This window comes from Leuciscus leuciscus (assembly GCF_965113295.1).
Source record: "Leuciscus leuciscus genome assembly, chromosome: 24".
Classification (NCBI taxonomy): Eukaryota; Metazoa; Chordata; class Actinopteri; order Cypriniformes; family Leuciscidae; genus Leuciscus; species Leuciscus leuciscus.
This window is the reverse complement of record NC_138723.1, coordinates 21,761,445-21,786,503: the sequence shown is the minus strand read 5'-3', so window position 1 is coordinate 21,786,503 and position 25,059 is coordinate 21,761,445. Positions and strand designations below refer to the sequence as shown.

The 25,059-nt window shown below is 37.4% G+C and overlaps 2 protein-coding genes across 11 annotated transcripts in view; one reads left to right on the top strand and one right to left on the bottom strand.

Annotated features, from left to right (window-relative positions):
* ccdc169 (coiled-coil domain containing 169) overlaps positions 1 to 25,059 on the top strand; it is a 239,433-nt gene that overhangs the window by 137,115 nt on the left and 77,259 nt on the right. The window lies entirely within an intron of this gene.
* Positions 1 to 25,059, bottom strand: part of nbeaa (neurobeachin a) — a 127,160-nt gene that overhangs the window by 73,049 nt on the left and 29,052 nt on the right. For all 10 annotated transcript variants that reach the window (XM_082156946.1, XM_082156952.1, XM_082156953.1 and 7 more), the window contains exon 2: positions 1,469 to 1,700. In XM_082156946.1, the coding sequence (XP_082013072.1) occupies positions 1,469 to 1,700 (232 nt within the window). The remainder of the gene's footprint in view (positions 1 to 1,468; positions 1,701 to 25,059) is intronic.

Below are 25,059 nucleotides of genomic sequence, written 5' to 3'. Positions count from 1 at the left end.
GTAATTACACAGAAATATTGGACACAGAATGCACAATGAGGGGTTTAGCGAGACAGTGGAACCTGTTTTTCTGAAACGTAACGGAGCCAAATCATAGAGGATTGGAACATATGGACAAGCATGTGATACAACAAAGATTATCACAGACATTACTGATTCTTTTCTCTTCTGTGAATTGGATTTTCATTTGACTGAAGTTTTTGAACCGAAGGCACTGGTGTAAACAATAGATATGTTCAGGACCAAAGTGGCTTGAAATCAGAGGGCCCACGACAAAATATGGGGTCTTTACACTGCTAGGAAGCACAGAAGAGGTGTATTTACCACAAACAGGTGAGTTTACATAGATCTGACATAAACAGTATTAAACAGGAATAAGAATTGTGGGGAACAATACACTTAAAATCACTGCACACTGAAAAGAGAACTGTTGATTCTTTGTTTCACACTGAACCAAAATCAAAATGCTGCAATACTGCAAAATAATGTTTATTTTATAATGAATTCATTATTAGTATTAATTTATTATAATCATTATGAATTTATTATGAATGAACAAATTCATTATTATCTGTTAATATCAATACAAATAATAATACTAATAATTTTTTACACAGAACCAAAACCACCAAAAGATGCTGCAAAACAATGCTTATTTTATTATGGATACTAACAATGCTATTATTAACAATAATAATAATGATAATACTAATAATGATGATGATAATAAAAAGTCATTTTTCCACACAGAACCAAAACCACCAAAAGATGCTACAATACTGCAAAAATAATGTTTATTTTTATTATTATAATATAATACTTATAATATAATTATGATGGTAATTATTATTACATTATATAAATGCCTTTTTATTATTATTGTTGTTGTTGTTTATTTTAATATAATTAGCAATAGTAGTATCAATAATAATAATAATAATAATTATTATTATTGTTTTTATTATAAGGCATTTATTTTACAAAGAACCAAAACCACAAAAAGATGCTGCAATACTGCAAAATAATGTTTACTTTTATTTATTATTATATAATTATAATATAATGATGATGAAAGTGATTATAATATAAATGCCTTATTATTATTATGTTTATTTTATTAATAATAATAATAATAATAATTATTATTATTATTATTATTATTATTATCATTAATAGTAGTAGTAGTAGTAGTAGTAGTAGTAGTATCAATAATTTATTTTACAAAGAACCACAAATACTACAAAATAATGTTTATATTATTATTATTATTATTATTATTAATAAATACATACATTTTTTTTCAATGCTCCCAGGACAGCGTTTCTGGTTATCCCACCTATTGAGGGCATTGGCCAGACATTTTCTCTTTATCTATAACCGTTTATTTGAATGTACAAGCCAGACATTGACTTCGAACTTTTCATGTCAAGTTTGGATCCTGCCCTCTACGCTTTCCCTCAGTGCTCACCAGCAATCATGTCGTCGACGGAGCTCATCTTCTGCAGCACCTGCTGGATGAGCCCCACCTCTGTGCTGGTCTGTAGGTTACGAACGCTCTTCCGCAGGATCGCTGTGAACATGCTCCAGATCTCCGCCTGGCAGGTGACGTCACAGTGCTCCAGCAGCTCCACCATGCAGGCGATGCTTTCTGCATCCTGGATGATGAAGTTCATCTCCAGGTCAAACTCTCCACCCACCAGCTGAGAAAGAGAGAGAGAGAGAGAGCATTATTCTCAAATGAAATTACTGAGGATATGCTCATTGTATATTTTCCACCATAATGATGAAGAAAATGCACATCATGATGATAATTTTACTGTTAACTCTTTTCATGCCGTTGATTTTCTCTCATTTATGACAACACACCCCCACCTTTGACAAGTTTTTCCGGCAATCGACCATGTTTTCACTGTTATGGTAGGGGGCGCTATTACAGATTTTTTCTTAAATAGTACATAATCTCTGGATCCAAAATCAAGCAAAGAAAACGATTTGGGAATCAGGAGTGGATAAGATAAGTAAGCTAAAGTGATCATCAAACATTCAACAACTTCTAAATCAAAACGTCGAACGTTACAGAGAAAAAATTTCGAACCCAGGAAGAGGTACAGGACTGTACAAACTACTGAGGAGTTGATGGACTCAATCTATGTTTTGATTATCTTTCTGAATCCTATCCGGACAGAGTTTTCTCTGCTTTTTTTCCGAAATGTTGTTGTTGTTGTTTTTTAAATGAAACTTATACACATTCAAGAAAAATTCATGGTAGAATATTTTTTTAGCAGAGGCTCTGTTCTTTACATATTCTCACATATTCATACAACAAAATATTCTGGGGGCCATGAACATTTTGTGAATATGATAAAAAATGTTGCTGCTGGCTGGCAACTTAATATGGTAATATACTGTATATTACTGCTAACAAAAGAAAATATGTAAAAAATATGTACTTTAAAAATGTTTAATGTCAGAGTAAAATTGCCTTAAATTATTAAATGCAATACTGACAAATTTTTATAAAAAACAAAAACAAGAGTTATGATGACAAACTACTAACTAAACACATAAACAAATTAATAAATTGGATGGGAGTAGGTCAAGTATATTTACATAGCATTAATATGCAATACAGATTGCTTCAAAGCAGCTTTACAGTACTGGAAAGGAAAAACAGCATCAGTGTTGCAAAATTTCCATTCAAATAATTTTAATTATAGTTACAACTTAAATTTGACCTTTAAAGCAGCTCTACAGAAGACAATATACATTAGCGTCATTATTCAGCTCAGTTTAATTCAATTATTCAGTGATCTGATTCGACAGGTGTTGGTGAGATTGACATGTAGGACACAAGGTGGATGAGATGGACAGAGCAATGTAATAAGGACATAAAAATAATGCAATTAGAGAATACATTAATTTGAACAGAAAAGGGAAATGGAAAGTTTGTGCAAGTGAAGTGAATGAAAAATAATATAGAGAGAATTATTAAAGGAGAAGTTTTGAGGTTGCTACCGTAGAGAGCAGCACTCTGTCTGATAAATAATGATTTAGATTTGAGAGGGTCACTTAATTCTGGGGTAGAAAGAACATAATGACCTCACACACACGCTTGCCCTCTACGACTCAAACAACACACTGGAAAGGAGAGGAATGGACGAACCAATCAGAGATTGTTCCTGCTCTGCAGCAAACAATAATCAATGGCATCAGTCCTGGAGTTCAACAGGCATGAAATTGGCCAGCTTTTGGCCATGCAAACTCCAAACCTAGCAGGTGATTTGGAAAATAAAGGCTGAAATTCCTGAAAATTACATTTTGGCGAGAAAGAGAGCGTAGAGAAGGCGAGGTTGCTGGGAAAACTATTGATTTTCACTCTTTGTCTGATACAGTCAAATTGGGAACATTTTGTAATTGGGCCGTCGATAACCTTAGCATATGTAATTTGTCCATGCCACTCACCTTGACTGAACATTCACCTTGATTATTTGTAATATCCATGTGAGGACCTTAAACATGACTTTACAACCATTAAATAATGTCTTTAATTTGATTCAGATAATCAGGATAATATTGTGAGTTCAACCACTACTTTTAATGTACTCAATACTGGCACAGGGGCGTCTAATCCTGCTTTTGGAGGGCCACTTTCCTGATTGATGCCAGATTTTAGCTCCAACACACATGCCTGGAAGTTTCTTGTGATCCTAAAGGCCTTAAAGGGATAGTTCACCCCAAAAATGTAATTCTGTCATCATTTACTCACCTTCATGTCGTTTCACACCAGTAAAACTTTCGTTCATCTTCGAAACACAAAATAAGATTTTTTAATGAAATCTGAGAGCTCTCCATTGACAGTCCATGCAACTACCACTTGTACGCTTCAAAAAGTTCATAAAGAGATTGTAAAACACGATCGCTTTATATGATGAACAGATTTAATTTAAGCTGTTATTCACATTTAAACATTCATCAACTCACACTCAACTTTTTGACGCGACAAAGTGGTAGTTGTGAGGACCGTCAATGGAGGGACAGAAAGCTCTCAGATTTCATTAAAAAAATATCTTCATTTGTGTTTCAAGGATGAACGAAAGTTTAGAAAGACATGAGGGTGAGTAATTGCTGACAATTTTCTCTTTTTTGGGGTGACCTCAACCTTTAATTAGCTGGTTCAGGTGTTTAATCAACATGCACAACTGCCAAACGTTCTATATATTTTAATCCTTATGATCACAACTTGTAATGACTGCTTTATTGAGATCATCATTTCTGCCTAAATTAATACGTGATGTTAGCTAACTACATGATTTGTATTATCTTAGAACTGTACATTTCTGAACATATGGACATTACTTTGACACACTCACCTCTGATTACAAAATTACTTTAAATTGTAATGTAGAAACATGCATTTTCTGTAAAGCTGCTTTGAAACGATATGTATTGGGTAAAGCGCTATGCAAATAAATGTGAATTGAGCTGAATTGAATTAGGTCTAGAGTTAACCTCAGCTGGATAGTGGCCCTCCAGGAGCAGGATTGGACAGCAATGCACTAGCCTGAACAATACTCTATGCACGTACTTGAAGGCTTCTAGCTATGCAAATTTGATTTCACGCATCACTGTGTTCCAAAATGTGTCAGAATGCATTGCATTGTATTCTCAGTGCCGCAAGGTTGCTGTAGCCGGCATTACTACAAAATTGTCTTCTACGTTCATTTTGCTCCTTTAGGTCATCTGCTGTCGGGATGAAAAACAGTCTGATGAGAATCTTGCTGAGGAAGTGAGTTATAATTAGTGAATGCTTCTGATAATAAATAGGTTTCTAGCTGGTCAAATCTGGTCTGACTGAGGTAGATAACACAGTCTGCCATCTTAAACTGGTGTGATCTGTTTTTCTCCAGGAGGGTGAAACAGGATTAGTTGGAAAGTGTTACCACGGTATCGTCCCATTGAACTATTTACAATCCATACAGTGCAAAAAGAAGGACAGCGGGGATGAAATCCTATTGATTTGTCATGGTTCATCACTCCCAGTGGCCTTTAGTGAATAGATGATTAATTACGAGACGTTTACTCATCAATAATTGCCTTTGAAACCCAGAGAGACCAGGGGTTGGTTTTTGTGAACAACCAAAAACGCAATTAAGCTTTCAAACAAATGGTTTGTAACAGGGCCACAAAATGAACATGTGATCTTGCATGTTGAAATCCATAACATTTAGAGACATTGGCAGTCCAATAAAAAGTATTTATGTAAAAATAAAGCTGATAAACATATAGTATAATCAGTAGAATACTTCATATAAGGACGCAGTATAACAAGAATAGACTTGTTTACCTCCTACACACAATGCTTATGAGATAAAACAGACTTGCACAAACACAAAAAGACAAAGGATAATACTAGAGTTTCTTTTTGACCCTTGAACACTGACAGTGGTGTCAAACACTATTTTTAAACAACAGCAGAAAGCAGAAGCTGTAAAAAGAGATCAGACAAAAGAGCAGTACAGCCTCCAGCACATTAGCTCACAATCTCCTCACCACTTCGCTCATGTTTTATTACAGTGGGAAAAGACTTTATCTGTTTAAGTTAATCATGGCAGATATGGCGGATGGGATCAGGAAACAATCCGAGCCAGATGCGTTACACGCCAGGCTGAATCTCTGACCGATGTGTCGATTTTATCTGGAAAATTTAATTCAGCAGATGTTCCGAGACATTGCGATTTAGTTTATTTCTGATTCCTTAAATGTTTATCATATAGGTTAAAAAAGGCTCAAAACGCTTCAGCGAGATAATTAACGAATATTCAAAAACTTGAACACATCACTCCGTCCTTGGTCTCTTTACATTGGCTCCCTGTACAATATAGGGTTGATTTTAAACTTATTTTATTGGTGAACTCTCCATGGCCTTGCACCGACTTATTTGTCAGATCTGGAGTATCAGACAGGAAGACCTTTGAGATCATCAACTCAAAATTTGCTGAAAATTTGTTTGCCATGGCCTATTCATCCTTTTGATGATTTTTTATTCTTTTTATTCTATTACTATTTTGTCTATCTTACTGAGTTGTTTTAATAGTGCTATACAAATAAAAGTGACATTGACATATTTTGTACACTATAATGATGCTGTATTTGTGTGGCAATAGAAAGACTATTAGATTTAAAAACAGACCCTTGTACTTCATGTATGAGTTCTCCAAACTCAAAAGACTCTTAGAAGAAGAGCTGCTATCTTGGGAAAAGGACGTTGCAATAATTGGGTGCCAATCATTGTGGCCAACGTGAAATAGAGAAAAACATTTAGTTCATAATGTGAGCTTCCCCCCACTTTCAATTGTTCTACTTCAATGAAAGGTTCGAATTTTGTGAATTTTTGAATGAAAGATCAAAAGGATAAACAATGCAGATTAATTTTCCACAGCTGCCTCTGCTCATATTTACCAAGGGCACTGATATATAGTGTGTCTACCGGTCAAAATTTTGGAAACAATACTATTTTAAATGTTTTTGAAAGAAGTCTCTTATGCTCAATCAAGCAAAAATACAGAAAAAAAACCACCCTGAAATATTGTGAAATATTTTTACAATTTAAAATAACGGTTTTCTATTTGAATATACTTTAAATTATAATTTATTTCTCAGATGCAAAGCTGAATTTTCATCAGCCATTACTTCAGTGTCACATGATCCTTCAGAAATCAATTCTAAAAGGCCTATGCTGATTTGTATATATATATATTGGAACCTGTGATACTTTTTTTCAGGATTCACTGATGAATAAAAGAACAGCATTTATTCAAAATAGAAATCTTTTCTAACTTTATTATCACTTTTTATCAATTTAACACATCCTTGCTGAATAAAAGTATTAATTTCTTTAAAAAGATTACTGGCCTCTGAACAGAAGTGTAGTGTATATTGTTACAAAAGGTTTCTATTTTAAATAAATGCTGTTCTTTTTTAACTTTTAATTAATCAAAGAATCCTGAAAAAAGTATCACAGGTTATTAAAAAAAGATATATTTATATTAGCAGCATAACTGTTATGTTAACTGCCACAAACTGTATATATATATATATGCTGGGTTAGGGTTATGGCTATACCATACACTTAAAAAAAGAATAAGGCACAATATGTTCTGACAAACATGTGCTAACAGGGAATGCTAATTCCCATCCCTCACTTCAGAGAATAACAGCTGCAGACATAAGCTAATGTATAACACACTAACTCATTGTCTGAGATTACACTCTGCGCAGCACTAAAGCAGTTAGCAACAAATTATTTTTCCACATGGGTCTCTTCCTCTACTCCCACTCCAAATAATCAATTACATTCCAGACAGACAGTTGTGTTTGGAAGCTGGCTAATTCCTCTCGAAACGAAACAAGCCACAAGCCCAATAATGAAAGGGGTAGAATCTGATTTGCACAGGCTTTTCCAGAGCTGAAAAACAACTGTGGGAAAATAAAGCGAATCACAAGTGTTCTTAAGTGTTAAATTACTCAATAGATAACACGATAAACGGAGTAAACCCCTTGTTAGCGACAGATGAACCTCATAAGTTCTCCGACGTTGGTGCATTTGTTGATCAATTTTTCTTTAGGTTGGAGGTTTGAAGGGTGGCTTTTGGGAGAACATTTGTATTTAATGGGGTACAGAATAAATTATTCGAAGAACAAAAAGCCTGGAAGTGAACTAATCCGTGCTTGCCCACACATTCATGCAAAGGCAGGGCCAGTTCACAAGCATTGATTCCCTCCATACAGAATCCATTAGCCAAAATTAGGCCAAAGCCTTAAGGTAGCGAGCTGCATGGGAAGAATTAATTCTCCTCGTATTGAATTTCTCTTTTCCATTGAGGATTCCGATTAGAGCACGGGACAACACCTCCTCACAAGCTAATATTTCGACATCTTCATTTTCCTGGACGAATAGACAAATTCAAATCACGCCTTTAATTAGGAGCTCTGACAAATACAATAGGATCACAGATCCAACTGTGAAGGACCGAAAATTACTGATGGTACAATGCCTAACATATCAGGTTTCCTGGCAACCATCTATTCTACAATACACCATGAAGTCCATGTCCATTTTGAGATTGTGAGTACCATGCTAAACATATGACATGGCAGGAAGAAAGGAGAGCAGGCACTGATGAAGACTGAAGAACAGAGGGCTCACTATATCCAACTGGAGAAATCAGCTGTAGGAGTTACGTGGGTCTGGAGCTACAGCAAGAATGTTTTACCATGACGCAAACACAGAGCAATCTGAGAGAGAGAGAGAGAGAGAGAGAGAGAGAGAGAGAGAGAGAGAGAGAGAGAGAGAGAGAGAGAGAGAGCCAGAGAGAGAGAGAGAGAGAGAGAGAGAGAAAAAGAAAATCGCTAAGCCACCCCTCCACTTTAACATCTCTATACAAACATCACAAAGCCTATATGTTCTGGATGCTGTTGTACCGTGAACAAGCCTATTTGTTTTTTGAGTTTCAATCTGAAGAAGATCCAGTTCTGTAACCCTGAAAAAAGTCGCCTATAAGACATGGTTTTTTTTTTGGATAAGCCAATAACAGGATGGATTGCGACAAGTGTAAAAAAGCAACAAATCATTTTATTCAGCAAGGACTCATTCATTTGTGAAAAAAAGACATTTGTAACATTATAAAAGATTTCTATTTCAAATAAATGCTGCTCTTTTGAACTTTCTTTTCATAAAAAATAGCAGTTTTCACAAAACATTAGGCAGCACAACTGCTTTTAACACTGATAATAAGAAGACATGTTTCTTGATCAGCAAATCAGCATCCTTCTATGAATGATCATGTGACACTGAAGACTGGAGTAATGATGCTGAAAATTCAGCTTTGTCATCACAGGAATAAATTACATTTTAAATATATATTCAAATAGAACACACTTAATTACAGTTATTTTATATTTTAATCATATTTCACAATACTACTATTATTATCATTGTATTTTTGATCAAATAAATGCAGCCTTGGTGAACATAATAGGCTTTTTCAAAAACCAAAAAAATCTTACCAACCTCAAAGTTCTGAACAGTAGTGTTTAAAAAAAACAAAAACAAAAAAACTGTTTTTTATTGAATAATTTGTCACTTAATAATATTCATATCAATAAAATATTTCCACAAAATAGGAATGCAAGTGGACTATTTAATTTTATTAGGCCATCTTAGTTTTGGATGGAGGACTAGTAATCTTTAATCCTGTTTTTCTAATCAGTAATCACACACACCATGTAGGAACATGGAAGGTAATAGGTTTTGTGGTGTGACGATACCCTACGAAAGAGGTGGAACCGACTTGAGCATATCATGTATTAAACAGCAGGAGACTTTCATCTGTCATGTTACACACACACACAGTACTGGGTTGGACCCCCTTTTGGGCAGGACAGTCCCAGCTCACACCCAGCACAACACAACCGCTGCAATTAGCACTGCGGTCTGTTGAATAGAGGCATAAACTGCCCGAGGTACTGGCAGGGACAGCCTCACTTCACAGTTGGTCTGTTAAGCACACGGCTTCTGAGGACAGTGAATGATGTTCTCTCAAGTGCATAAGGCAAGCCTCAGTATTACAATCGCTCAAAAATAAAGACATTTCATCATGTAACTCAGTCAACCGAGTCAGATTTACATCGGATGGGATCAAACAAAGCCATATCTATGCACTTAGAGTTAGAATATACTGATCAAGCAATCATTTAGCAACCAAATCCTAATATTTACGTAATTAAATATTGCATATTTACATCTGAACATCTTTAAACGCAGCAGTAATTAAGAATGTTTGACAATAAATAAATAAATAATAGAACAGCAAGTTATGCAAGTTAATTTATTGCATCCTGATGACTCCTGGAGTGTAATTTACCGCCGTACTTAGAAAAGATACTTCATTTGGTGCAAAGGAAAGGTGTGAGGAAACCTGTTCCAATAGACCACTGAGCAAGTAATTATGCACTTGCTAGCCTAGCAATCCTCTCACAAAGACCTGAGCCAAGAGAGGCGAAGGCGGCAATTGGCACGGGCTTCTCAGGGTTTTGGCACGAAGTTCTGCGTCGGCGTAGTCGCTGGAACGCTGCAGTCTCCCGCCGTTAGATTGAGGACGGGGATTCTGTGACCTTACTGAGAAAACTATACCTCTGACATTCACTTAGGTCATTTCTGAAATTACTCAGCAGTTGATGTTCTTACCAGTGTTATTTTAGTAATACTGGGATACTATTGTAGTTTTTATTTTTACATTTCCTGTTTTCATTTTAATTGTAGATAATGTTTTAGTAATTTTGTTGTGTTTTTGTCATTTCAAATTATTTATTTATTTATTTTATTTCAGTTGTAGTTATTTTAGTACATCAAGTTAAACTAAATGAAACAGAAATATTTCCTTGGCAACTAGCTAAAATAAAATACGATTTTTTATATTTAATTCAATTTACGAAAGTTTTGGTGCGGTTTTAGTTCACTATAATAACCCTTGTTCCAACACATACATTTTTTTTTTATTGTTTTTTAATAAATTTAATTTCAGTTTAAAGAATAATTCATTAAAAAATCTAAATAATTTACTCATCCAGTCCTGTATGATTTTTCTTCTTCCGCGCAACACAAAGGAAGATATTTTGAAGAATGTTTCCATTAAATTAAAGTCAATGGGGTCCAAAACAACACTGAACATCACTGACTTTAAAAATGACATGGAGACATTTTTCAAAAACATGAGAGTGAGTAAATAATGACATAATTTACATTTTTATGTGCACTATCCCTTTATCAAGACAGTTTTATGAAATTATGACAGCGACGTGCCACTTAATAATAAGATGTGGCATGTTTATGTCAGCATGGAAAACCAAGGGACTGTCTAATCTCGGAAACATACCGTAATCCTTGCATCAATATTCTTAAATTGGCAGTTTTCCATTTGGAAGCTCTAGCAGAGGAGCAAGTTCAAACAACAAGTATTTCTAAAGTAGGAAAAGCAAAAAAATAAATAATGAGGTTGTAAACATTACAGATCAGAGTGAGTTATCTTCTGCTAGTCTGGAAGTCTTATCGGAGTTTGTTTACTTGTGCTGTGGCTGGGAGATATCCTTCAGTAGAGCAGAGCAGTCACTGTGAGGCCACTCATTTTCAGATTCACTTTTCTCATTGCGGTTTTCAATTGCTTGCACTTGAGATCTTAGAAGGATTACTGCGGCCTTGCCATCTGTTGTGCGGTGCAGCTGTTTCGGTTTTACACTCTCTCCCTCTTAGCCACTCGCTGAATGCATTTGTTATTTCATATAATACGCCGTTCGAGATTGCGGCTTCCTCGCCACGGCCTCATCACACCAGGTCACCCGCTCTTCATCAAAGCCTGCCACAAAAGGTCACCAATCCATTTCTCTGGGTTAGGCGTTCAATGTAAATTCTCCAAGGGATATACGACTTTCCTTGGCTGGTTCTTATACTGTAGGTGGCACACAAGGCTTTTTGGAAATGGGAAGAGACTTTCAAAAGAGACTATTGTGTGATATCTATGTTTTGACGGATGGGACAGAGCGATGAGAGAGACTAGAGAGATAGGCATGACTGAAAGCGGTGACTTCGAGCCAGTAGGACGCACTCTGCGGAAAGAACGTATAATTTCAGCTCAGCAGGACGGGCAACTTCAGAGATAAAAAGATGCCAGAGGAAGGTGATTTAATGAGGCATTCAGAATGAATAAACTTGAACGTTGATAAATCATCGGAGACGGAGAATACAGAATTTGTGTGTAAACAAGAAACGCCACGCTGAGAGGACAGCTGTCAGTGGAGTGACAGCTTTAATAATAAACAAACACGCTTGTCTTGAGACTAACTTCCTGCAGAAGCACCACGAATGACAATGAGGGACAACAGACATATGGGAAAGAGTCACATGCTCAATGCATTTACAATGCCTTTCCCTTCCACATTTATAAATGCATATTAGTTGAAGTAAGATTTAGCAATTCAGAGGTAAAGAAACAGTAAATAAATAAATAAATAAATACCTTTTTTATTTTTTTAACCAAACTAAATTTTTTAAATTTTTTTAAACTTTTTTTTCTATAAAAAATAATAGTAATAATAATTCATTACATTTATATAGCGCTTTTCTCAGCACTCAAAGCGCTTTACATAGAAGGAGAGAATCTCCTCAACCACCACCAATGTGCAGCATCCACTTGAATGATGTGACGGCAGCCATATTGCGCCAGAACGCCCACCACACACCAGCTTACTGGTGGAGAGGAGACAGAGTGATGAAGCCAATCAGTATATGGGGATGATTAGGAGGCCATGATGGACAGAGGCCACTGGGCAAATTTGGCCAGGATGCCGGGGTTACACCCCTACTCTTTCGAAAGACATCCTGGGATTTTTAAATGACCACAGAGAGTCAGGACCTCGGTTTAACGTCTCATCCGAAGGATAAGTAAAATACATTCAGTACAGGCCAAAAGTTTGGAAACATTACTATTTTTGTTTTTGAAAGAAGTTTCTTCTGCTCATCAAGCCTGCATTTATTTGATCAAAAATACAGAAAAAAAATGTAATATTGTGATATATTATTACAATTTAAAATAATTGGTTTTCAATTTATTATACTTTAAATTATCATTTATTTCTGTGATGCAAAGCTGAATTTTCAGGATCATTACTCCAGTCTATCACATGATCCTTTAGAAATCATTCTAATATGATGATTCATTATACAAGGTGGAAACAGTTCTGCTGCTTAATATTTTTTCATAACCTGTGATACTTTTTTAGGATACTTTGATGAATAAAAAAAAGAAAAAAAGAAGCAAATGTTTTGAAAAAATATAAATCTTTTGTAACAACAATATACACTACTGGTCAGTAATTTGGGGTCAGTAATTTTTTTTCTTTCTTTTTTTGAAATAAATCAATACTTTTATTCAGCAAGGATGTGTTAAATTGATAAAAAGTGATAGTAAAGAAGATTTATATTATTAGAAATTTAAATTTTTTGGGGAATAAATGCAGTTCTTTTTAACCTTTTATTCATCAAATATATTAGGCAGCAGAACTGTTTCCAACACTCATAATAAATCAGAATATTAGAATGATTTCTAAAGGATCATGTGATAGACTGGAGTAATGATCCTGAAAATTCAGCTTTGCATCACAGAAATAAATGATAATTTAAAGTATAATAAATTGAAAACCAATTATTTTAAATTGTAATAATATATCACAATATTACTTTTTTTTTCTGTATTTTTGATCAAATAAATGCAGGCTTGATGAGCAGAAGAAACTTCTTTCAAAAACATTAAAAATAGTAATGTTTCCAAACTTTTGGCCTGTACTGTACATTTAAAAATATTTATATAGGTAAAAACTGTTAAAAAAGAAAAGAAAAAAGAGAGAACTCTGACACTGTGTGTAGTGTGTACATTCTGTGAGTGAGATCAGATCCCACCTCCTATGGGCGGGCTGAAAACATGCGGGACAGCCCCTCCTTCTGGCTGTAGTCTTTAGCCTCTGGCCAAAAAATCCTCCGATGACGCAAAATGACGATTTTTGCGTCATCGGAGGATTTTTTCCGTACAAAAAATACATAAATCTCTCATCTCAGGGGGATATGAGGGTGGAAAGCACGGTAATTCGAAAATACTACAGGTTTTCTTCTAATACAAAGCTTAATGCTAAATCCTGAAGTATCCCTTTAATTCAGAAATGATCCAGTAAGTGTGTGCATCCAAGCTGGCACACTCACCTTGTGCACACTGGTCATAGGTGAGAGGACACCAGCGTACGGCTGGTTAGCCATTAGCGAGCATTAGCCTGTGGATAGGACAAAGGTCCATTGAAGGGCTGCATTATTAATCTAGGCCTTCAAAGGCCCGAGCAGCTGAGTGTCATGGCAGAGAGGGCTAATTACGTATTCGTTTGCCTAGGGTAATTTGCACCCATTGTGCTGTTCAGGCTGAATCAAGACATGAGATCACAGATTAAACACTTAACGCCAGAGGAGAAGAGCTTCTCAGAACAAAAGTGCAGGAGGAAGAGGAGGTGGAGGTGGTGGGGAACGGAACGAGGTAGGGTGAGAAAGTACAAGAGGTAATGATATAAAGTCCTTCACATGCATAATATTGTCTTTATTTGGTGTTGGTCCAGGCCTAAGGTACATAACAAAACTGTATTGTACATCAATGTTATTAATAGTGTTTGAAGTCTGCAGTGAGACTAGAAAATCAGAGTGGTATCTGCCCATTCAAACCTCAAAGTCACGAAGCAAGGGTGTTGTGGGTGGCTGCAAAGGCATTGCTAAACAAATGGCTATTCTGTGTCAATTGGAGGATGGAAAGGGTCTGAGCAGACGCCATTCATTCAAACAGACAAGGGTTTAGACGAGAAGGCCAAAACATAATTCAGCTAGTTATTCATCGGTTCTGATGGGTTCACGTGTGCTGTGTGTTTGAACTGAAGCGATATGTCACGCCACATTAAAGAGCATCCAAATGACATGTATAGTTTGAATATTGTGATATAAATTGACCGAATTTGAAAGCTGAGCCTTTATTTTATTTCAAAAGTTACAAAGCATAAAGATTATTGTGATAATTGGATAGGAGAGCTGCAAATATTATTTAGTGAAGTTTTGTTCACGCATCAACTGAAAACAGCATATATGAAAGATAGCCTATTCTTGGGATTCAATAAGTAATCTTCAATATCAAAATGAAGATTGATTGAAAGGGAGAAATCAATATTGTCAAAATGTCAACTCAGCTAAAGCGTCCACACAGCTGACATGTTTACCTGTTGTATCTTATCCACACTGTGTGCATGAAATAGACACTGACAATGAATCAGCTCTCCAAAACCATTTCAGCCAAAATTCTATTTGTTGCTGTTTCGGACTAATATTTTTGGTTGCCGATATCTGGGTGTATCACATATGGCTCTATAATTTGTTGTCTATCTCTGAAAACCGCCATGTAGAACACATGCGAGAAGGCTGACAGTTCAACAGTTAGTGATACATAACCTAATTTCCTATGTGTTTGCACATCAGATTAACTTTGTTTGCCTGCCTGATCTTGCGTCCCTCTGCACATCTTCCAGTAAGACTGCTTTTCCCTTCTCAGCCAATGCAGATTCATCTCTTTGCGCTCTTCACAGCTGCCTAACCCAACCGATAACCTCTTGGCCTGTCATGGGGGACATGGCGCGTTTCTGTCTGAACAGTTCCCTGGCTCTCCATTTGGTCCCTTGGCACCTCCCGCAAACGCAGAGTGTCAACAACCGCAAGCCGTCAGAGGCCGAGGACAAACAGAGGAGCCAATCTCCTGCTGTCAGACCAACACACACACTCACGCTCAGATCAATGAGGAAGGCAGAGTGTCTTTGTTATCTGTGATTAGGTTTTCATGAGCAGAAGCCGCATCCTGTCTGGATGACCATCTGGTCATTTACTTGCTCTCAAAGCGCACTGGGAAATGCAGTCCTTGGGTGCCGTGAGCTCCCACCATTTCTGCTTTGCTTTCAAGTATAGCCGCAGTCAATCAATATGCCACAGTTGATCACCGTCATGAGGGAAATAGAGAGTGGGAAGCTAAATCTAGGACTGAGCATCTCTCATTCACAAACAAACCTGGAAATGACAATCCAGTACAATATTTTAGCTTTTAGGGGAGTAAGCACCACTATTACTATTGCTCATACTTAATGAAAATGATGTCATCATTTACTTACCCTCATGTCATTCCAAACCTCTATGTAGTGTTATTTATACACTATTAGGCCGTGTGTCCACCGAAGCGCATCTGAAAACACCCATCTGTGGGCGCTTGAGCACACTTCGGCAGCGCAGCGTTTTTATTTCAGTTGAGACGCTTTGCTTGCTATGATACGGAATATCCGAGGAAGTGTTACTAGCATCTCATTTCACAGATAGTTAGTTTCTATATAAAAATTGATACAATATAAAGTATTTGCTCTGGCTCTTGTTTTAAATAATTGTGTTCCGCTATTATGCTGCTTGTCGTCTGTTGATGTTGTACAAGCAGAATGTGGCAGTTGGTTGGTGTGGTATTTGTCCCGCCCCTCCTCCACTGTGATTGGACGGCTGGGTAAAAAGTGATAGTGATGAGCACTGCGTTTTACCCAAAGGTAAAAAAACACAGCGCTTAGCGCTCAGTCTGAAATAGACGCTCAGCGCCTCATCACGCTGTTGCCGTTTTAAAAACAAAGCGCTCCCATTGAAAACAATTGGGAAAATACACTAGCTTCGGGGGAAAATACCCTTTGGTGGACACACAGCCTTAGTTTTATTAACATTTTTATTCAAGTTCTTTCAAAATATTTAAGTTCTTCAAAATATCTTATTTGTGTTTCAGAAAAGATAGAAATGCATACAGGTTTAGAAATGATGAGTAACGGTGAAACAATTTAAACTATCCCTTTAATGCATCCCTGACCCTACTTGTCCAACACCTTTTACACCACGTCCCTATCCAGGGACTAGAATATAATAGATCCAGCAACATGCTCAAATAAACTCAAAACACCTTAACAACTACATAGCAATGGCTTGCAGTTTTATTTATTTTTATTCAAGACGGCAAGTTTTGTGCAGGCGAACACAACTCATACTTTCCTCTGAAAATGTCAAAATCTAGTTGAAGATAAACCAAAAACAATACATTGTACCAAGACGAAAAAAAGGGAAAACTGCCAAGACTCAGTAGAGGAGCCTATCTGTGTGATACCTTGTGTTCTCAAAGTAATAGAAACCGCTCTCGGCCCAAACCTCAAGTAGACTGTGCCCCAACATCAAGGTTAATCACCTCCTTCTCCAACTCTTTGCTTTTGTGGCTTCATGAATGCCTGCCCTGCACCCTCATCTACTGTGTATTACAAGCAAACACACACAATGTTTCTGCCATTGCTGGTGCTGTGTCAACATTTCTCAGATTAAGAGGAAAGAATGTCCTTCCTGATGATTGCTGAATACTGCAGTAATGCATCAGCAGGGGACAGAAGGAAATCACAGAAAGACAGAGAGAGGAATTCCCAATAGAAATGTGTGTTTGTGAGAGTGCAGTATTTTCAGAGAAAGCTTGATGAGCCTTGAAAGCAAACATTTATTATGATAAAATCCTGCTTGATTTATTCAGTATACAAAATTTTGCAGAAAAAAAAAGGTAATTTGTCATCATGTGGATTCCTTTAGACATGAATAGATGTTGCCCACGAAAAATCATGGAACAACGCTGCATGACTGCACTTTTACAATGGATGTGAATGGGGCCATTGAAACTCCCTGTTTCAATAGTATAGCAACAATATGTGTTTAAAAAAAAACAAAAAACAAAACACTTACTAACATTCTGTGTAAAGTTATATCCAATTTTACAACGTCATCACCAAAACTATAGCCTGGGAAAACCCAGACAACTTCCGGCAAATTTAGATTTGCTCTGCAAGTAGTCTGGCAAAGAGCTCATTCAAGCCCATTTCTAATCCGTCGAAATCGCGGCACCAATCAGAAACGTTGGGTCGGGCTTTACACAATGACGATCGCTCTGATTGGTTTTAGGTCTATCCAATTGCGCCCAGAGGCATTTGAGCGACGTCCGTTGGTGAAGCGCACTCAACTTTTAAATGCATTATTATATTCAAATTGCAAACACATGAGGACAGTCTCCATGAAAGACCCACTGGCAGATGAACGTGCTACTACATTTCACTCCGAAACGGTAGGAAATTAAATTAGGATTTAATAGAGGATTTTAACTGTGACAAGATGATTGACAGGGCAGTTTACATGACAGGATGCACGCGACAGATCCGTCCCATAAAGATGACGAAGTAGTATGTCCCAAAGCTTGCCTACTTTTTTGCTACACATTCAAAAGTAAATACATTTTCTTCACAAAAAGAGTACATACTTTTATGGCGTAGTGTAACTTAGGCGAATTGGGACGCAGCATATGGCTTTACACGATGACGATCACTCTGATTGGTTTTAGGTCTATCCAATTGCGTCCAGAGGCATTTGAGCGACGTCCGTTGGTGACGCCCCTTTGGAAATGAGTTATTAATGAAGCTTTGCCAAATTGCCAGACCATAACTCAGTTACTACTGAGAATGGTCTGGTTTTAACCAGGCTACCAAAACTATGCAAAACTACCCAAAATTGCTCAAATACAACACGTTGTTACAGAAGTATTAATATAAGTGCTTTTATAAAATGACAAGCTTTACATTTCTGCTTTAAAATCCTTCAGATGGCCCAATTTACTTTATTGTGCCTCGCGATAACCTAAATTTTAGCTTCTTTTTTAAAAAAGAAAGCACACAACAAGTTTTCTGAATAACAGATTCTGACAACAGTGAAGCAATGCATTATTTCACAAAAACACATACATACACAAGCTGTTTGTGGACAGAAGCAAGTGATATTCTCTCTCTCTCTCTCTCTCTCTAATTGGTCTTCTGAGTTGCCCAGAGGTGGGTCATGTATATTAAGCACACCTGTTCATTACATCTGCAGAAGGCCTGTTGAGTTCAGCATGCAGAATAAGACCACAGTAATTACTGAACATTCACACTGCACGGCCCACACGCCTCAGAACACTTGTACAAACACTTTCTTTTCTTTTTTTATACTTCAATAATAATAATGGAGGCCAAGGAATAATACAATTATATATATATACACACACACACACACACACAGTATAACAAATATTTATATAAGTGTTTTATGCACTACTGTTGTTAATTGTTTTAATAATGATGGAGGCCAAAGCTCAAGGTTTTTTATTATTATGTGGTTGTCTTTGCTATGAAGGAAGCAGAAATAGCTCTGTTACCCAGTGTCAATAACTTACAGTAAATATCATCCACATCTGTATTCAGCACATGTCTTATGTGATTTATTTACAATGTTAAGTTAGATCTTCAAAGGAGAATTCTCAATCGCAATATGAACAAGCGCACACTCACCCGCAAACACACATATCTATATTCCGCAGAAAAATCCTTTTTGAAGAGGAAAGCATGAAATTACAGTAAATACGTTGGACAGAAAACAGAGGAATGTATGAGGATGACTCACTAAGATGAAGACGAAGAGAAGGCCAAGAGGATCTACCCACACACTCTTCTATCACCAGCAGGAAAAGCCGCTCCAGGGCCCAATCAGGCCCGATTACACACCGAGCACAGGACGCCTGCCCTCCAGGCATGAGAACACACCTGTCAATCACGCCCAAGACCCCAAACTGAGCCAGGCATGCATAACTGAACACAAATCGACATGGAGGAAGGGGAGGGGGTTTACTGCACAACTAAGTTTGTAACCCCTCAGGTCCTGCTCTATGCCCCGCTCTTGAGCTCAAGGGAGAGAAGATGAATTTTATTCTCTCCCAATGAAGCTTTTTGATATTTTATATACTACATTCCCCAGGATAAAATAATAACATTCACACATAGCATCCCATTCCAACAACTACATAACCCATGTTTTCCCTCTTTGAGCATCAATGACTGTTTGTAGCCTTCTGTATTGTGCTAGTAGTGCTAAAGCTACTGAATGTTTTTTGGTTTCCCAGCATGCCTTGCACATTTGACGCCTTCCCCACAGTGACTATATGATTTTGAGATCCAGCTTTGCCACTTAGGACAGTTGTGCAATCGTGCAAACAATAAAAAAAAAAAAGGCTGCAAACAATCACTGATTCCCCAGAGGCAACAGACAATATTAGGAACCAAGAGTATGTATGGTTTTGAACAGGATCATTTATCTTTGGAATATATTTAAATATATAACTTTTGTATTGTGGAATATACTTAAATATCCATTATGCAGCTTCTTCGGGCAGTTAAAAAAAATACAATAAAAATACAATAAAAAAATAAATTAAATTACTAAACATCAAACAGATTCTCCAAAGTGTATATCAACTTATGAGCACTGTATATCAGAGTGGATGTGAGACTGTGTACAGTATGTGTGCGTATAAGACCTGCAGAAAAGAGTGTGTGTGTGTGTGTGTGTGTGTGTGTGTGTGTGTGTGTGTGTGTGTGTGTGTGTGTGTGTGTGTGTGTGTGTGTGTGTGTGTGTGTGTGTGTGTGTGTGTGTGTGTGTGTCTATTATGCAAAGATATGGCATACTAGATTAAGAGCATCATACTGAGCTCCATAACCTTCATACAATTGGAATTGTATTTGAGGATGTGGGCCTGGAAAAAAGGGAAGATAAAAAAAATAGGAGGGAGAGAGAAGATGAAGAAAAAGAGAGAGGGGGTGATAGCATGAAAAAGAGGGGAACTTATACTTTGATGCATTGTATAAATTTCCATTAATTAAGGCCCCAAACCGCAAGCTTCAGTCATTCCTAGTCATTGCACCACAGTAATCATAACCTTCACCCTAAAACTACCCACAACCCCCTTTTAATAAAGCACAAGATATGATTGTGATGCAGAACAAAACATAAAAAAAAAAAAATGTATACACCAAAACACACCATCTGCTGTGGGTGTGTAACACATATGTGTATCTTTTGCTGTTTTTTGGGGATCTTTGAGGAGTGTTTTAGTGGTCAACCCCTCACCAATATTTGGCATTTTTTTAGTTATCAGCATCAGCCAATGAGTTTTTCTGTTTGCCCGTTAAGTGTGGGAAGCAGGACTTTTATCTTAACAGCATCAGGACATTTATTTTGACAGTGACAACAGCAGCACATGCACGTTTGCCTTTCTACTATTAGTAACAAAGGCAAACGCTATGATACTTTGTCATATACTTTCAGCATTCAGCAACTATTTAGCATCTTTTAATTAAATTGTGCGATATATCTTTGTAAAGACACAATGCGAAAGCCTCGATCTTATGTATCATATTCTATCACTATGGTTACAGACATTATTAGAAAGTTATAGAATAGGAGTGACTTTGGTTGCCAGTTCATCTTGACTTTATATGACTGTTATTAAAGTCACCATGAAATAAAAAAATTAAAAAATTGTTGGAAAATGTTATGGAATATCGCAGTGTTTATTATAAAAATATTTAATCAAAATTAGTTCCCCTCCCTCTTGAGAGACATCTCTTCTCTGATGATGTGTTTACAGGCACAAGGGCGGGACAACCTCTCACTCACATGACATCATAGCAATAGCAAACCACAACGATCCAATCAATTCCCAATGAACAAAATCAAGTCCCGCCCTACATTTTTCTTCTTCAAGAAGCTATTTCTCTTGGATATACGTCACGATAGGGAAGAAAAGACCATTGAAACTTCTGTTTCATGCCAACTTGAAGTACGGTTACCTGTCCTAATCACTGTGAATTTACACAGTTAATGTCAATTAGTCAATATTGAACCTTTTTAAGACATTAAAGAAAGAGCACGTCCTCCAGCCAGAATAGAACAGACTATAGCAGAGTTTAGAGATTAACAAGTGATGACTGACTTACTGTAAATATGGTTTTTTGCTAACCAAGCACGCCCTTAAACCCGTAGTCTGCGTGCAAAGGTGATTGTGCAAGCGTGCAGCTGGATCTATTCGGAGGCGTAATTAAAGCGTAAATTGCTGGTTATCACCCAGTGGGGCTAGCAGGACGCTTGCAGTAGGTCGATGGCGACGCTCGCTTTCATTTGTAGGCTCTGAAAACACGTTTTCTTTCCCCCATTACACGCACTGTTGAGCTTCCTCTGAGACTGCAGCGAGGCAACGTCTCTCTCGCTTTCTCTCTTTTACACATCTGTCTGTCCCAATACTCTATTCCAAACAAAATTCTAGTTTCTTCTCTTCCCCCTCCCTTTGGGTCTTGAGGCTGTTTGCGCCGTCGCCTGGATGTGATCTCGTACAGTGTGTCAGCAGGAACACACAGAACGACAACACACAGGTGAAACACAGAGAAGAAACCACATCACATCAGCTGCAGCGCTGGAACACCCGTCTCGCAGAAACACACCTACGCCAAGTGAAAAAATCAGCTACTTCTATACGGTCGGGATTTTAGGCACTGGTGAGCTCTCTCAAGCTCTGGATCAAAGGTGCTCCAAAAAACACACGAGCTCCTGAGATGGTAAAACATCAAAGGCGTCTTGAAGGGCTGTGAATGGACTATAAGAGGGACGTGTGAAGGCGCTGGATGGAGCTGTGTGTCGCTCGCGGTCTTCATTCTAGACTGGGGACTCAGTTGCGGATACAACTGATGGTTTGGGGTTATTTACTGTTGAGAAGTTGCACAATTAATACATTTAATGTATCTTCAATGAATGTATCAGTGTTGTTACTGTTAACTAAAACTATTGAAATATAAAGCTGAAATAAAAACTTTTTTATAAATGTTTCCTTGGCAACTGAAATAAAAGCCATCTAGAGAGTTAATATGGCCAATTGATCAAGTACTATGACAGGAATGTCTTGAAAACACAATTGGTCTCTTTTTTAAACAGTTATTTTTCTCATTTCATGTTGCTCAAATTTAAGTAACACACAAATATGTCAAAAGAGCTTGACTTTTAATACTTAGATTAGTTTTGCTGTGATTTTTAGTGGTACATTGTGGTACAATTTTAGCAAAGAGCAATTTGTACTGACACTGAATAAGGTGACTTTCAGTCCAAGGAAGTAATAGCACAAGATTAGACGTTGTTCACACAGGATGACGCCTTCCTTTCAAGAACAAGTACATGGAGCATAATTGAATAGAGCTGGGGTGTAAAGAAGTGTTTTAAAAGAGCTATTTTCAACCTCACACTGCACCATGAATGCCTGTAAAGCTCAGTGACTGTGTGAATTTGGTGCGAGACACAATGCAATGGCACAGACCAACAATTAATAGAAAGAGTAGAAATTGCTTTCCAAATTAGACAAAATGACCATTCCTAATTGTGATCATTGTGTAAATTGGTTTTTGCAGTGTAATTCACCCAATACAAGAGCCAGATTCATGCAGTCACTGAGCATTATGCTTTGACCCATTCATGCTTAGGTGATATAAAGAACAAAATAAAATACAAAAAATAAAACGTAAAAAATGAAGAAAAAAATGAATAATCAAATATATAAAACATAAACCTACATTAAATATTAAAATTGTATTAATGCATAATGCATGTCTTTTTATTGATGTAGTACACTTATTATTCTATTATTTTTATTTTATACTGTATATATAAGGTATTTTTGTGTTATACTATTATACGGCCTCTCACACACATGCACACTCACAAAATTGAAGTGCAAGCGATCTGTTTTTGTTTGCGGAGATCACTTCTTTCTAACCCTCTTTTATTGTGTTACTCCCCACAATCAAATCATGAGCATCTAAAAAGCCGGTGGAATTAGCACAATGACGCAATCGCCTGTAGACAACCTCCGCCAGCTCTTAACCTCCCTCTCTACCCCATCCAGCTCCGAGCCGCTGCTGTAACCATGGTGACGGGGCAGTGAAGGGCTAGAGCAAGTTTCAAGGTGAGCCGGTGCGTAGCAGTGAACTGTGGAGAGATGGATTGTGGTGTCTCCACGCTACACGGGTGACTTGAACGCGTCTGTGTGCCTGGGAACACATGCAGGTGCACAGATGAAGGAAAGTACAGCAGGTGGAGTGATGGGGCTTCAGATGTGGAGCGGCTTCCCAAATCCCTCTGCTGGGTTGTGACGGGAAGCTGATTACTGTGTTTCCAGCTCACACTCTGTTGCTGCATCGCTCCATCCCCGCGGCTCTACTGCAGGACAGGAGAGCCTAGTGAAACCGTGTCCTCTGTAAAACAGTCACTCACTCGTTTGACTGTTTTTGCGGCATTTTCTCTCTCATAAGACTTCTAATATTTCACGCTGTGTAAAGGTCAATTAATGCTCACTTCGTCTTAATGTTCATCAACTAAAGAGATCTTATCCGCCACATTGCGCCGTACAACGTGGATCCTTTCTCTTTTCTATGCTTTAACTGTTTATGGGCGAAACACATTACCTTATAGCGTCCTTGAGCATCGTTCATTCTGCTGCAAGCAAATAATGTGACCAAACATGAATTACTGAATGATTACAGAGGCATTGCCCTGAATACAAAACGACTCTGCACGGTTTTAAATGACCCTATAATTAAACCTCGCATGTTTTGCTTACACCTGAGGGGGGAAATGTCTTGGAACTACAACTAATTAATCAAGCAAACAATCCATAAATTAATTCAAAATAAGAATGAGATTTCAGGTGAAAGCGAATGCTGTAATAGAGAGAGTTGGGCACAGACTAGAAACAAATAACTTAAGCCCTATTCGCACTGGATTAGTATTACCTGGTGACCTCTAGTCATTTGTAATAATTGCGGAGGTTGTCTGTGATCTTAATCCCGTGTGAATCGGCCATGTCTGTAATTTGTAAAAGTAAAAATTCCCCCGCAAATGACCTATCAATCATATTTCGCCGAACACAGAGGTCCTGTAATAATATTAGTCCCGTGCGAATCGGCATCTCTGTGATTTGGCGGGGTCGTATATAATATTTCAAAGTTTTTGTTTCCTGTGCACCTTTTATCCATCTTTCACGAAGAATGTTGGCTGTGTTGGAGTGTTTTGATAGTATTTTGGGTGCTGGGTCATATCGCTATACACCATGCACAACTATACAATTTGCCGAAAGAGAAAGCTGTCAAACCTTTAGAAAACACAAAGAACGATTCGATGAAGATGAATGTAAAGCAGCATGCGGTAAGGAGCATTCTTCTGTTTATGATATATCATACAGCTAGACCTACAACGACAAGACATTTCCAAGCAATAGCCTATTGACATCATATCCGGGAGATAAGTCAGTAAATTCGAGTAAAATCTTCACTTATCCCGTAAGAATGCGCCACACGAAATTCAGATCACATGAGGTCCCCAGATAATACTAATCCAGTGCGAATAGGGATTTAGGCTCATTTGGTCATTCCTGCCCTGATCGAGTCCTCGATTGCCTGATCAAATGGGATTTTGCACCAAAAAAAACA